Raw genomic sequence first — 15,453 nt, 5'->3', positions numbered from 1 at the left:
TTTTTCCTTTACTAAACACATCACTTTTCGTCAGCCCGATGAATAAATAACTGTAGTCTTGACAAATGATGTAAGACTTTATCAATGAGTGAGAAGCCATCCGATCACTTGAGGGTGACGGGTTAAATCCCCCCCATGTGTCTGGAAGCTGTGCCCTCCCTGTCCACAATAGACTGACTTTGTTCCAGACAGAAACGCTTTGTGCGAGCGAGTGTGCGTTCGTGCCAGCCAGAGTGAAGATACAAGGTCAGTAACCCACCCCCCAATCTAACACACTGAAAATCAACAGCACACGTGAAAAAATACCAAAATGATTTGACCTCTTGAGGAAACTGAATTAACTGTTGCTCGATGGGAGCTGGATGACACCTAAACCTAACCTACCAACCAGTGAATGTCATGTCATTTCTGTTTAACCCGATTCTCCCATCAGCGTGGAGGTGACGTGATATTTATGTGTGGATTTCACAATGGATTTATTCTCATAGGCTCTCAGGCCCTGTTTGCCAGGCGTGTGACCCAGGCTCGGGGCAGCTGTCCTGATGGGCCACATGAGCCTCTGTTATCTTGCCCGTCACCTGCTTTAAGATGGAGTGACAAATAACAGTAAAAGCTGCTGGAAAGTGGAACCTCACTGTGAAGATGATGTGACAGAAAGTAGGAGTCTGCTTTTACTGCAACAAGGGGGAAAGGAGCAGAGAAAACACTTGAGCTGCACTCAAAGGTAGGACCGCTAACATTCACCTCTTACACTTTGTCTGGCTAATGTTGAATATTAGCTTTTGGATATAAAGTACACAGTATTGGAGCAAATGAAGGCACTTTAGAGTAGCGCGGAGTGCATCACCACCACGTGAAGGAGTGCTTTAGTCCTTGTCGCTGACGTTCAAGACGGCTTGCAAGTCAAGGTTTTAATGATGTCATAGTCTGTTGAGAAGTGGGCTGGGTCTAAAACTGCATCAGCAGATTTCCACTAGTGAACGCAATACTGTTCAGCTCTCACACCTACCATGAGATGAGTGACAGGAATTTGACTTTATGAGCTACTTATCTGACTTTCCAATGTTTGGGCATTAACTCAGAGTGTACTGTTGCATATTTATAGTACTAAATATCCAACTGTCGCTATATTTTAGCCATGCTAACAGCTCGGTTCTATGGATGACATTGTCAGTCTGTAGATTAGTCCACCGCTTTGGTCCTGACTGAAGTAGCTCAACAAGCATTTAATTGATTGTCATGACATTTTGTATCGCCATTCATTGTCCCCAGTTGATGAATTGGACTGACTTTCATGATTGCCCGACTTTTCCTCTAACGGCCCTATGAGGTTGACATTTGTGGTTTTGGGTGAAATGTCTCAAGAACTATTGGTTGAATTGGAACTTGGTTTAGACATTAATTTTCCCCTCAGGATCAAAATAATAGCTTTGCTGATCCCTTTCCGACAGTCTCACCACAATGTCAAAATTTTATTTTGTCCAATACTTTAGTTTATGTACGAAAACCTGCAAAACTAAGGACATTCCCATCAGCCTCAACTGTGCTTTGTTTTTAGTGCTAATTGGCAAATGCTGACATGCTGAAACACAAAACTAAAATGATGAACATGGTGAACATTATCCCCGCTAAACAATGACATGTTAGCATTGTTTTTGTGAGTATGTTAGCATGCTGGTATTAGCATTCAGCTAAAGCAGCCTCACAGAGCCGTTAGCATGGCTGCAGACGCTTATTCTTTCTACGGGATTTAAGAGGTTTCGTTGCCGTAGTTTAGCATTAAATCAGAATCCTGGTGCTAAAGTCTGTAAGACAGTAATGTTTTGATTGCACAGTGGTGGTGACTTCATGTCGGTGTCCTGCTCAACAGGAGGGTTTCTCGTCAGCTTCTTCTTGTGCTCTCCCTGATGCAGTGACGTCAAAGTGTAAACGATAGGTGCTCTGGGTCTGAACAGGCAGCTTGTGCATTTAAAAACTCCCTCCCACATGCCATCTGCTCTTACCCGAGCCCTGGGTACACGTGCCAAAGGAGACCCGCGAGCATAGAGACCTTCTTGTCGTCACTGAGCCGGCTCTGTCCGCCTCTCTGCCTCTTCACTGTGCAATCTGGTGCATGGCACTGATCACTGCTCACTGCCAGGCCTGCTTCAGTCCAATGTATGGGGGGGAAAGCCCATTCTTAAAGCCATGAAGCTCAACATACCCTTTCTGCTTTTGTTATCTGTGTGAGGCAAGTAGTGTCTCAGCTGTGAACACGGAGGATGGGATCAGGTCCAGAGGATATGACAGTTTTAATGGTTTAAAGTGCTCTGATACGCTTTTCCAAATGAATGAAAACATCTTAAATAGTTTATAATGAGCAATATATTCATACAAGCTTTCCACTTGTAAGTCAGCTGAATTATTAGACTTTTAAATGCAAATCTTAATTGCAAGTTTATCTTCATCACCTCATTTTACCTCAGCACCCCTACCACCAAGCTATTGTTTGGTCCGGTCAGTGCGGGTTTGTATATGCAGCCCTGTGTGGATTCCTGAAAGCCTACACAGGTCAGGACTGTGTCGACAGCCGTGAGATGGCTTTTGTTTAACACAAATGCATCTTCTCCTGCATCTTTGGCACTGTTTCTAGAAAATGATTTTCTCAGCTGAATGGTAATGGCCTTTTCCTCCTCTCAGGATATGCATGTGAATGCCTGAGTGCAGAAAAATCTGTTTCCTAAATTAAGAGGATGCATCCTCTTTGGCATTATGGAAAATGTGGGAGAGCTGAAAATACAGGGGGTGTGTGAGGGGAGTTTAAGGTATACTGTTCCATATCAGAGAGGGTTAACAGTGAAAAACATTTCTTGAATGTTGGTTATTTCCATCTTCGTCAGAGATATTGTGCTGCAGTCATGTGACTTGAGATTCGCCACATGTAAAATTCATATGCGAGAAACAAACCTTGCTTTCATCCTCTGTTCCGCCGTTCTCTCCAGTCAACAATGAAGCCCACATTTTGATGTCATCAAAACCATCAGGAATGCAAATTGTACAGAATATGGGTTGTTTTGTGCTTTCACTTGGCCCAGCCAAACTGATTTCTGTTCTCACTGGACCTGGTTAAAGCAATTGTTATTCAGCTAAGAGAGGGAAAAATCAGGCGCAGGAAAACTTCCAGAAATGTTGGTGTAAAAATCCAAACATTTATTCAGTTTCTTGGAGCTTTAGTTTGTTGATTGTGCAGACAAACTTTGCGGCTGTGTTTGCTGATGGATTGTTTTGTGAGAGGCTGCTCAGAACAGCGAAGAGAAGTGGGTGAGGAGTAGGTTGTGTATGGGGCTCATTCATTATTCATGAGATGGGTGGGCAGAGTGTAAGTGGCAGTGACAGACAGAAACTCTATTACTCAAGTGTATCAACTCCTCTCGGGTTCTTGACCTGATATTTGAAGGACGGAGACATTAATTGGTATACTGCACAAACAAGAATAATTTGGTGGAGAAAAGTCGTTGGAATTATCGGGGCACTGGGGAAGCCACAGAAATGGGGAGGAGAGAGCCCTGATTTGACTTAACATGAGAGAGGTGGGTACTGACAGCTTTTTGTTTTCATCGTATTAACATCACTGAGGTTCATCACATATTTCAGGCAATAACGAGATGACGAGAGGCATCTAATGAAACTCCTGAATGCTGTGAATTGTATGCTATACTACAATGATACAGCCGTGTGATCTAACTTGTACTTGAGTATTTTAATTTGATGCCACAGTTTTGTTTTGTTTTTTAATACAAATACATTATTCTATATTAAACCATCTGTTTCCTACCTTTTTTGGCACGCGACCCTCTTATTTACCCTGTGTCAAATGTGTCAGAATGAGTTGTGAGCAAATTCATCTAAGAGCGATTTCCCCTCTAATCGTCTAAGATGGTTTCATTTCAGTATCTGTTCGACACTCAAACGGGTAAAATGATTCTATATTTTACAATGATTCTACATTTTATGTGGCCGAACCTTTTTCCTGACCCTTAAACTACCAAACTGCATATAAAGTAGTTTAAACAATCTCCATTCTGACCAACCACAACAGTTAAAAGCTGCTTAGACATTAATGCATCAATGCCAATAATCTAGAATTTGATACATAATAAAACACTCACAGATGCCATTTTTCTGCAGAATGAGGACTTTAACTTTTAAGTTTAGTATATTCTGCTGAAAATACTGTGTGAGTATTTTTAGCAGTAGTTTTAAGCAGAATTTTAAATGAATGACTCTTACTAATGCCACAATCTTTACTTAAAAATTTAGAATCTGCAGGTTTCATCTACTGTCATTTGTTCTGGATTCTAATTGCATTGTTCAGCAGATGCCTCCTATTGTTCTTCATTCAATCTGAGAACAGGAGAACTGGTGAAGAAAAGTGTTGCTGATTCCATGCACTGTAAAGATGGGAACACTGGTCGAACCAGTGCTGCTGCTACTTTTATGGCAGAGTGTTCGGGCTTTGGACATCCCTCTGGAAGGTGTGTCATTAACTTAATGCATGTTGTAATTTGTCTTATCTCGTGAGTTTCTTCCATACTAAGCTGATGTATTTCTCTGCCTGCAGTCAGGCAGCCCCCAACCATCATAAAGCAGTCGATGAAGGAGCATATTGTTGACCCCAAAGACACCATGATCATAGAATGTGAAGCCAAAGGAAACCCTCACCCCATGTAAGCGCCCACTGAACAGTTTTTAGGAAAGCCGACGTTATCATTTGCAAAGCACCTCATTGCTTTTTCTGTCTTCCTTTGCTCATTCATGAAGTTTCTCCTGGAGGCGTAATGGGAAGTATTACAATGTCGCACGTGACCCTCAAGCATCGATGCGCAGGCGCTCAGGGACGCTGGACATCTATGCCTGGAACAATCCAGAACAGTATGAGGCGGAGTATCAGTGCATTGCCTCCAATGAGTATGGATCTGCATACTCCAACAAGATCAGACTACGACTGTACAGTAAGATCAGGACTGGGAGAATCATCTGTTTGTTGAGGTGCACCAGTGATGCAACACTGAGATGGACAGTGACCTCAGTGTGGTATATTCTGTATTTTTGGTATAATAGATCCCATGAAAATACCTAAACCAGAGTGTGTTAGTCTCCCAGCCCCAAGCCTATTTGTTCCTACTGACAATGAATAAATTTAAGATAAGCTAAACTAAGCTAAGCTAAGCTAAACTAAGCTCAGCTGGCTGGGGACTTTTTTTAGCCCAGTCGAACGCAAGCATTGATAAGACAGCAGCAGGATGGATTAGTCGAGATTAACTCAGAATATACTACAGTGCTCATGTTGATCACAGTTGCTGTTTGTTGCAGTTTGCTGACAAAAAGGACAATGTCTCCGGACTTGTCCTTTAAATTATATTTGGAACGTTTCAGCCAAATCAGTAATTAGCATTGGGCTCAAGTTGCTGTTCAGATGTTGTTCTTGTGCATTACATATCATCAAAGACTATACCTGACGGCTCAGTGGCAACATGCACACCTCCGTGTTTGTGCAGGAGCTCCTGTGTGGCCCAGGGAGGTCCTGGAGCCCGTGGTGATCAGCGCTGGCTTGCCTCTGGTCCTGTCCTGCGACCCCCCACCTGGCCCACCCAGGCCTGAAACCTATTGGATGACCAGCTGTAAGTGTCTCCCTCAACAGTGAGGTATTTTAATCATCTGCAGAGCAAAAAAAAGCAAGAGAGAATCCCAGCTGTTTACATATACATCCTGTGAGCTGTTTCATTAACACCATGTTTCATTTCAGGCTCATATGCAAGACCTTTCAACTGGCCCATTCAGACAGCTTTCCCCACCATGCAGCCTGTGCGGCAGGACCGCAGGGTATCCATGGGAGTCAATGGAGATCTCTACTTCTCTAACGTCCTGTACAACGACTCTGCTGCTGATTACTGCTGCAATGCCCGCTTCCCTTACAAGAATGTCATCCAGCAGAAGATGCCTGTGGTCGTTAAAGTGCTCACAAGTGAGTGTGATTGTACATTTATTTCACATCTTTTGCAACTAGTTACTGGAAGTACAGATTAATAATATAAGATATACAAAACAAATATGTAAATATAGCCTTGGATACATACTGTGGTATCACACAGGCAACGGCTGTATTACATGTATTACAGTATGGATGGTTTGCACAGTATATAGTCATAAATCTCTCAATCTGTACAAACTTGGCTTTTTCTGACTTTCTGATTTTGTTTCATTAGAAAGAATCATGTCACTGGAAGAACTAAGCTCTCAGAAACAAGGAAAGGGGCAAAGAATTGGGGGAAATATTAGCATTTGTGTGGATACAAAGAAATTCTGACATTTGACAAAGCAGTCTTGTATTTCAGTCAGTGATGATCAGCTGTACAATTCTGGGAAATTCTAGTTTGAAGTATGACGTTCCCAGAATTGGTGATAAAATCTCAGAAGTTACAGTATCAGACAACAAACAGGCACAATGTTGCCTGAACTTAAGACACTTCATCTTACTTAAATCTCACTTTTCGCAATGTAAACATACTAATTGTGGTGCGTGTGCTCTGCCTCAGCTCCCCTCCCTGGTCTTCTGAGTGAACGTGCCTTGTTGTCTTGTGTTTCTCATGGTCAGACGTGCTTTTGCGGATGCTTGAATTATGCGTGGCTGCTGTTTGTTTCCTCTGCAGCTCGTACAGTGGCCGAGGCTGCCCCCACCTGGCTGTCTCCCACGGGCTCGTCCAGCTCCATCCTGGTCCTGCAAGGGGAGGAGCTGCTCCTGGAGTGCATCGCTGCAGGAGTGTGAGTGTGAGCTCTTGTGTAGTATATTCAATGCTGCTGTTCCAGACCACCACAAAAGGTGTCTGTATATATGCTGTTCTGTATGATTTTGCCTTTATTTTCACGAGAGTCGTCCTGTGTAAAGCCTTGTTTATCATCATCAAGGCCAACTCCTCATATCACATGGACCAAGGATGGCGAGGACCTGGTGGTGAGGTCACCTATGAAAGTTAAGAACTACGACAAGATGATTATAATCCCAAAGGCGTCTTTTGATAATGCCGGTGAATACGTCTGCGCTGCCTCCAATAAGATTGGATACATTGAGCACACAATAACTGTCAGGGTCAAAGGTGAGGCACGCTCTCAGAAACATGATGTCTTAACTTACTGCACAGTAATGTTGAAGCAACTAACATACTTGTATTTTACAGCAGCGCCATTCTGGTTGGAGAAGCCCACTGATTTGGTTTTGGCCCCTGAGGAAACTGGGCGCATGGTGTGTCGTGCTGACGGGGCTCCTCGTCCCACAATCAGCTGGTTCATCAACGGGGAACCAATTGAAAGTAAGTTTTTGGAGGTCAGGCCTAGTAGCTATGAATCAAAATAATATCAACCGCTGCTCTACTTGTCCTCATTTGTGTTTTGTTTTTCTGTCCAGCTGCGACACCGCAGCCTAACAGACAGGTGTCAGGAGACACGCTGACTTTACACAGTGTGAGTGCTGCAAACAATGGCGTCTACCAGTGCAACGCTTCCAATCAATTTGGGTACTTACTGGCCAACGCTTTTGTCAATGTCCTGCGTAAGTTACTACTCTCTTCAGAGAACATATTTCCAGAGCACAAACAGATCCTACACTGGACAATCATGCAGGGAGGAATCCATCATGGAAGAAATGCCAGCTTCAGATTATATGATGCCAAAAGATAATCTGGATTTTGAGTAAATAGCAACCCTTTGTTTGGCTCCACCTTCTACCCACCTAATCAGAGAGGCCAGTGAGAGGCATTTGAGATCTGTAAGACATCAGTGACTACATGAAACGTACAGGAGACGCAGGTTAGGGCAAAGAGGATACACCAACAATATAAATTAATTATTTCATAATGAAATTAATAAATGTTTCTCTAGATGCAACTCCACGTATTCTCGGGCCCAGGAATGAACTCATGAAGGTGACAGAGGGAAGTCATACCTTCGTAGACTGCCGCTACTTTGGGTCTCCAGTGCCTGAGTTGCGATGGTGAGAACATGCTGTTTAATGCTTTAATGTAAAAAGTGAGTTCAGACATCAGCTCACCGTGTGTGTGTGTGTGTGTGTGTGTGTGTGTGTGTGTGTGTGTGTGTGTTTATGGGTCTGCTCACACAGGTCCAAATATGGACAGGGGAATCTTGAAGGAAATCGTTTTAAGACCCACAATAACGGGACTCTGGAGATAAAACGCATACGGATCGAGGACCAGGGGACTTACATGTGCATAGTCAGCAACATCGCAGGAAGGGACGAGAACCAAGTCCGAATAGAGGTCAAAGGTGAGGGCCACGTTGAAAAGCTCTCCATAATATTTTACACAAATCCTTTTTGATCCATCGTGCGTTATCATCCATTTTTCTCAGAGCCCACGTTAATCGTCACCAGACCACAGAGTATGAAAGTGATCCGTGGGACCGACGTGCGCTTCGAGTGCGGCGTGAAAGCAGATCCCACGACTCCTGTCACAACCACCTGGATGAAAGGCAAAAAGCTGCTCACTCTTGGCTGGAGGTGCTTCTTTTTCTGAATGAATTCTATAAAGATATGCACTATCTTCTTTTTTTAATTAAATTAAAGTTTTAGCAAGAATCAACAAGCATCTTGATCTCACCAGTTTTACTCACTTGTGTGCTCAGAATCTCTCTGGATGAATCAAATCTGGTCATCACTAATGTAAACACAGACGATGAGGGCAATTACACCTGTGTCATCAAGAGTGAACTGGACCAGAAGTCTGCCTCAGCACGCCTAATGGTGATGGGTATGACACGTTTCAAATAAGTGATATTTCATCAACCATATGGCACGTTAGGCCTTTTAACTGTCCATGTATTTTTGTGTATAGACCGTCCAGATGCTCCCACGAACTTGGAGCTGTCAGATCCGTATGAGCGTAGCGTACGGCTCAGCTGGGTCCCTGGAGACAGCAACCACAGCCCTATTACAGGCAAGAGCCATTCAAACTAAATCAACTCTGAAACGTTTTGTAAGTATTGTTGTTCTTAGGGAATTCTTGATGTTAATTGCTCTGTTCCAGAATACCTAGTGCAGTATGATGACGATGACTGGTTGCCTGGGAAGTGGAAAAACCTGTCAACATACCCCGGGAACCTCAACTCTGTCGTTCTCCATCTTTCACCGTTCACCTACTACGAGTTCCGGGTCATTGCTATCAACGAAATCGGAATGAGTCGCCCCAGTCGTCCATCGATGCGCTTCCAGAGCAGCGGTGCACGTGGGTTTGATTCTCCTGACCCAACTTGTTTAAAATGTGTTGCTGCATCACATTCTGAATAAGCATATATTTACAAAATACAATCAAGATGATGAGGTCTAACAGTCTTACCATTACATTGTTTTTCCTGCACAGCCCCAGATGTCATTCCAAAGAACTTAAAGGGTGTGGGAACATGGAGGAATAACATGGAGATCAGCTGGGAGGTAACAGCAAAAGTTATAGCACTTTAATGTTCATCTTAACCGTTTAATTTCTACCACAATGAAATCAAACCATGCTTTCAGCCGCTGACCTACAGAGAGTGGAACGGGCCCCACCTGAAGTATCTGGTGTGGTGGAGAAGGAGAGACTCCCGAGAGGAGTGGAAGAACGCAACCACTAAATGGCTGAAATACTACATCTATGATGCCGATACCTTCACTCCTTATGAGATCAAAGTCCAGGCTGTCAACGACTTTGGGTTGGGTCCAGAGTCTCCCGTTGTCATTGGTTATTCTGGGGAGGACCGTAAGTATCACAATCCACTGCCATCTAGCCGTCTCTCTGTCATTCCCTTTGTAATAAGAAGTAGTTCTGTTACCTTGAGTGGGTTTTTTTCACGTTTCCACTCAATGCTCTGAACCTCCTCTTGTTTAAGCGTTTTCCTCTTGGGGCCAAGTTGTCCTCGTCACCTCTATTTGTGTTCACTGATAGCAAACACAATCTGTTTTCCCCAGGTCCCGTAACTGCACCCCTGAACCTGAGAGTGTCCGACATCGAGAGCACTCAGGTGACTGTGCACTGGGACCCAGTGGTACGCAACACTATTATGGGACAGCTGAAAGAATACAAGGTGTGTCTGTTGTGAATTCAATGTTAGATAATGGAACTTTCATTACACCTTATATAAACTAAGTGCCATCAAATGCACACCTGGTAGAGAGGTGTGCATTAGATACTTTAGATGAATTCCCACACTCTGTGAGCACTGTGAGCTTTGAATTCATGATGTGAAACAGCTGCTTCTTTATAATTAAGACCAAATATCAAGTTTCATGCACAAGGACAACAGCAACACATCCTGTTTCTTCCGATCGCAGCAAGAGCTCTTGTTCGTTTCTGACTGGAACTTAACAGCGTGTGGGAATTCAACCTTTCCTTGAAAAACTGACACCAAAACTAACAATCCAGCACTGGCAGCAGTCACAAAACCTAGGCTTGTTGCTTTTCATCTCTCAGGTTTACTACTGGAGGGACAGCAGCCAGCTGAGGTGGCTGAGGGTCAACAGAGCGATGAAGTCTCAAGCATTTCTAAACGATGATCCAGAGCCCTCTGGAGTCGTCACTGGGCTCATCCCCTATAGCAACTACAAGATGTATATAGTGGTGACAAACAATCGATATGAAGGGCCACCCAGCAATAATATACACTTCTCAACACCTGAAGGAGGTAAGAAAAGTCACTAATTTACTGTCTGAGGAACAAGAGAACATCTGTGTCCTCTACCAAGCACACGCAAATCAAGAGTTAATGTTTATTTCCAAGGCTTGTGTGTGTTTCGTCTGCAGTACCATCTGCTCCCAGATCCTTCAGGATCCAACAGAGACATCTGGACAGTATTTATGTCGACTGGGACCTGCCAACAGAACCCAACGGTATCATTACCGGATATTCCCTCAAGTACCAGACAGGTACACTGACCCAACACCTGAAACACTCTCGAGTGCTTCTACAGGTTTTTCTGTCTTCACTTGCATACACTTTCAAAGCATAACGAACATGACTGAAAAAGGAAATGGTTTATTTCACTGAAGCTGGTAAAGGTTTCCACATGACACTCAAGTCTGCATCCCAGTAGCACATAATAGCGCACTTAAATATGCACTCAAAAACCAAAATACCACTGAAGTATGTTCTCGAGAGGGTAATGAACACTTGTGTAGGCGCTCTCTGAGCAGGTATGCTACTTAACAGCTCAGTTGGGTGCACTCCACCAGCATCAAGAGTCCTCCTAACGCACTGAAATTTCCGCCGTCTCCACAGTGAATGCCACCAGAGGAGAAGAGCTGCGAGTTGAGGAGTTCCCTCCAAATGTAACAAGTTTCTCAGTGCGGCGATTCGACCGCTACACTCGGTACAGATTCTCGGTGGCAGCACGAACTGCGATCGGGATTGGGGAATGGCATACGGAGGAGTCACCCCACTACACCACTGAAAGTAATTCACCACTCGATCCATGCATCAACGCTTTTGGTGGTTATACCAAATAAACACTTTGAAATGCTGAGTGGATACCGACTTTGATGATGTATGTATTTGTGTGTGTGTGTCTGTGTGTCTCAGTTTATGCTCAGGACCAGGTGGACATCTCCACTCAGGGCTGGTTCATTGGGATCATGTGCGCAGTGGCCCTCATCGTACTCATCCTCCTCATCGTCTGCTTCATCAAGAGGAGCCGTGGGGGGAAATATCCTGGTACAGTGGTGATTCCTCACATTCAGGGATGTCCATTACCACCTCACTGTATCTCTTTTAACAGTGCAGCTTGTTTTCATTTCAGTACGGGACAAAAAAGACATTTCATTGGAGCCGGTGGATGACAAAGATCAGGAGGGATCATTTGACTACAGGTAAGCATTACAGTCACTGCAAACTTCACTGTTAACATTAGAGAAAATATGGATTTTAGCACATCTTATCATCAAGTCATCAGTCTGTACTCCCTTATCTATCAAACCGTTTTACAAAATCCTGTTTTAGGTTTCCAAGGTGTACTAGTATTTAAATAATGGCGTGGTAATAATACTCGATCGTTATGTTTCCCATTACGCTGTACAGCATTATCATTGTTGACAACTATAACAGTAGCCTTTTATTTACATCCATTTGCTCTGTAGCTGTGCATTAGCATCCCGTTTGGTGAATTAAAGCTGCCCTGTGGAGTTCTCATGTAAACAAACAAACCTCGTGTTTACACTCAGCGTCACTAAAATGCACTGACTGACAAACATGCTGAGACCATTTCCCTACTCCAATAAAATATCAGCAAAGTCGATTTTTCTGAATATTTTAAATCGTGCATTGTTTAAATCCATGTTTGCTGGCTGCCAGTCTTCTTCACTGCCTTTTCTGGCACAGTAGCGCCACGAACAGTCAATCAGTGGAAGACCAAGAAGCCAGAGGCGGGAGTGTCCATCAGGCCACGATAGCATTAATTAACAACAACTGCATTTTATCAGTCATTAACCACTCCCAAAAAGTAATCAGGTAGTCATGGGGGATATATTTTTGTCACCTAACAATGATCAATTCTCATCCAAAAGGTCTCAAATACAGCTAGTAAAGGATTAACTAATGTAGGCGGAACCAAGTCGATGAGCTCTGAGAGACCATTTACAAATTAGCGCATTTTGACTGCAGCAACAATGTGACTGTTCTCTTGCAGGTATAGTGGGAGTCTTTCCCTCTCTAAATACCTTAATTCTGCTTATTCAGATTATGACGTAACATAGAAAATGATTGTTCAAACAAACCTACGTCTGCTCCAGTAAAGTGCCTCCATGTGGGTGATTCTCGTCGAGCACTAGGACATACTGCCATGTTTCTTTCTGTCTCTTGCTCTTGTGACAACTCCCCACAGCGCCCCCAGCTGCACATCTGCTGTAGATGCATGGCCACTGTTCTCACACCATGCACAGTGTTAAAACCACAGATGAATGATTAGTCAGCAGTGATTTGGACTAGTGGTTTTTATAGTCAACTGTTCTGTCGACCCCTGAAGGCCACATGCAGTCTCACAATACAAACAAAACGGGGACCCACTCATCAAAACATTGCTCTATGGCACTGCTAGTGGTCAAAAACTCCACAGGGTGCCTTTAATTTTGATTACATTTTAGCATGATGCTGCACAGGTATAAATCAAATGCAGCTACACTGTTTATGGCCTTATTTATGATAACTCTCTGATCATACTTGCATTATTTTCTTTTTTTTTCTGTTTACCTTTCTTATCTAAACCTTTATTCCCCCCAAACCTCAACCCTGTTTTTTTTCCCAACTGAACCACTCCAGATCTCTTGAAAGGTATGAAAAGACTAAACACTGACACATTGACACTATTGACAGTCAAACTGTACAATCCTGCAGGGGTTATCATTTATTCATTTGTTCATACAGTATGTAACTGACAGATGTTTGGAGCTTTAAATAGTCCAGTCAGCAGAATACTAGAACTCTTTTTATGCATTTTATGAGTGGACAATCGATGAAATATGACAAATTCTCTATGCTGTCACACAAATGTTGATCTCTAACAGTCTCTCTTCATATTTTAGGATAACACGTGTTTCCACTCTGCCTTACCCCCGGCGGTATGTACATGCACATTTTCAGTGTATTGACACATCAGTTTGAGTCTTACCCTCCATGTAGTGCTGAAGTCATGTACCTCTAATATCAAGTTTTAATGTTTTGCATTATTTTACAGAGAGGAGGAAAGAGGGCTCCAAAGAGGCCAGCCATCTATGGAGGCAATGATGAAGCGATCAGACAGTGACGACAGTCTGGTGGACTATGGCGAAGGAGGAGAGATACCATTCAACGAGGACGGCTCCTTCATCGGCCAGTACACCGGAACCAGGAGAGATGTCCGAGAGTTGGACTTTGGTGGAGGTCTGGAGCTCCACTCTCCAATGAATACCATCTACTCCCTGGCATGAAGCTCAAAATTCACACTGCCTCCCTGACTGCAGCTCAAGTCTTCGTCATGTGACTTTAGCGCGATTGTACCGTCCACCTTGATTAAAGAACTCGTGGTGCTTGTGGTGTGTCTGCAGGAAGGAACAGCCGGAGCCTGAGGTGCTGTTTCCCTCCGTGTCTTTGCAGGCAAAGCAACTTTCATGCATTTAAAGAGGAAAATGGTGGAGCAGTACCAGAGATGAGATGGTCATTCATCTGATGAATGGCGAGCTTTCCCTTTTGTGTTTCTTATTGCGTTTCCTGTAAATAAAAATGCTGTGTGTTTGTGTGCATGCATACGCATGAGTACACAAATCCTGTTGATGGAGAAAGGCTGCACATCAGACAAGACAGAAGTGGGTCAGTTTATCATGTTGATAAAAGCAGTTGCAAGGACCAACTAAACTATTGTTATTACATCTTTTCCTTTCAGCTAATTGCAATAATGAGATTTGTGTTATTTTTTGCATTTTGCATGTTGGCTTTTTGAAATAAGGGCTGCATACCATACTTATGGTACTTATACTCCCTATCAAGGGAGCCACCATGTAATCCCTGAACTTTGACTGCCTTGCCTTTGTTCTGTACACTGGTGTTGAAGGTACAGTGTGAGTATAGGAGTGTTTTTGGTGATAAGTGAAGAATAATTAAGTGTCTCCAGGGACTAACGATTGATCTGCATGGTCAGCTGGTGAACTGTGCTCTAACGGGAGCCAAGAGAGCAAACCATTTGGGGAATCAGCAAGTAGTCATAAACCAGCTGTAAAATCAGAAATTGCTCATGTTTCTCTCTGAACTTGCCTTAACTCTCTCCCCATTTCACTCACCATGGAGATGGATTTAAATCATTAATCATGATGTAACAGCTTTTGTGCATTTGACCCCTAACGTCATCTGTGTGTTACCACAGTTATGTCCCAAGTGTAAATAAAGTGGAAATATTTATTTCTAGTATGTTTGATATGACTCCTATTATTCTTTCAATAGAATGCTTGGAATTAGTTTTAGGTTTTGCAGTATAAAGCAAAACCTAAAAAATATTACCATCTTATTGAACTCTTAAAGGGTATTCCCTGCTACACAAGATCACTCACAGCACTCACACAACATTATCAAAGAATTTACAGCTCAGGGGTGAAAATCTTTGTCAATCCCTTTTTTGCATCTATCACAACAATGCAGAACTTGCCTGTGGGGATCTGGATCTGCACCTGCTCACAATCAAGGCAATCAAGACTCACCTGCTGCCACAGTGTATAAGTAGTAGAGTTTACTCCACACTTTTCTGACCTGTTCACTCTCAGTCATCTCTCCAGTCTTTGTGTGGATCATCTTTTTACTCAACTCCTTGATGAGTTCAGCATTTGGGTCCCTTCATGCAAAAAATGAAACATAGCCTCCTCCTGCTTTTCTAACAAGCTGGCACTTGATACAATGATGATATTCTCTATACATCCT

At 43.2% G+C, this 15,453-nt stretch overlaps 1 protein-coding gene across 5 annotated transcripts; it reads left to right on the top strand.

Moving 5' to 3' along the window:
- The first annotated feature begins 274 nt into the window (after positions 1-274).
- On the top strand, positions 275-14,949 carry nfascb (neurofascin homolog (chicken) b). 5 transcript variants are annotated; one of them, XM_076741267.1, is made up of 27 exons: positions 275-724; positions 4,394-4,514; positions 4,601-4,706; positions 4,801-4,991; positions 5,538-5,660; positions 5,786-6,004; positions 6,690-6,801; positions 6,946-7,133; positions 7,215-7,346; positions 7,442-7,585; positions 7,915-8,026; positions 8,153-8,316; positions 8,401-8,548; positions 8,674-8,798; positions 8,883-8,984; positions 9,075-9,272; positions 9,408-9,478; positions 9,560-9,782; positions 9,992-10,107; positions 10,494-10,704; positions 10,824-10,946; positions 11,299-11,472; positions 11,599-11,730; positions 11,816-11,885; positions 13,330-13,341; positions 13,593-13,628; positions 13,745-14,949. In XM_076741267.1, exons 2-27 carry the CDS (start codon positions 4,439-4,441, stop codon positions 13,974-13,976), a joined length of 3,540 nt encoding a protein of 1,179 aa, XP_076597382.1. In that variant the 5' UTR covers positions 275-724; positions 4,394-4,438; the 3' UTR covers positions 13,977-14,949. The 5 variants fall into 5 exon arrangements, with proteins under 5 accessions (XP_076597382.1, XP_076597383.1, XP_076597381.1 ...); XM_076741268.1 differs by lacking the exon at positions 13,330-13,341; XM_076741266.1 differs by lacking the exon at positions 13,330-13,341 and having other exon boundaries at positions 13,575-13,628.
- The last annotated feature ends 504 nt before the right edge of the window (positions 14,950-15,453 follow it).

This window comes from Chaetodon auriga, chromosome 10 (genome assembly GCF_051107435.1).
Source record: "Chaetodon auriga isolate fChaAug3 chromosome 10, fChaAug3.hap1, whole genome shotgun sequence".
Classification (NCBI taxonomy): Eukaryota; Metazoa; Chordata; class Actinopteri; order Chaetodontiformes; family Chaetodontidae; genus Chaetodon; species Chaetodon auriga.
This window is presented reverse-complemented; position numbering and strand designations above follow the sequence as displayed.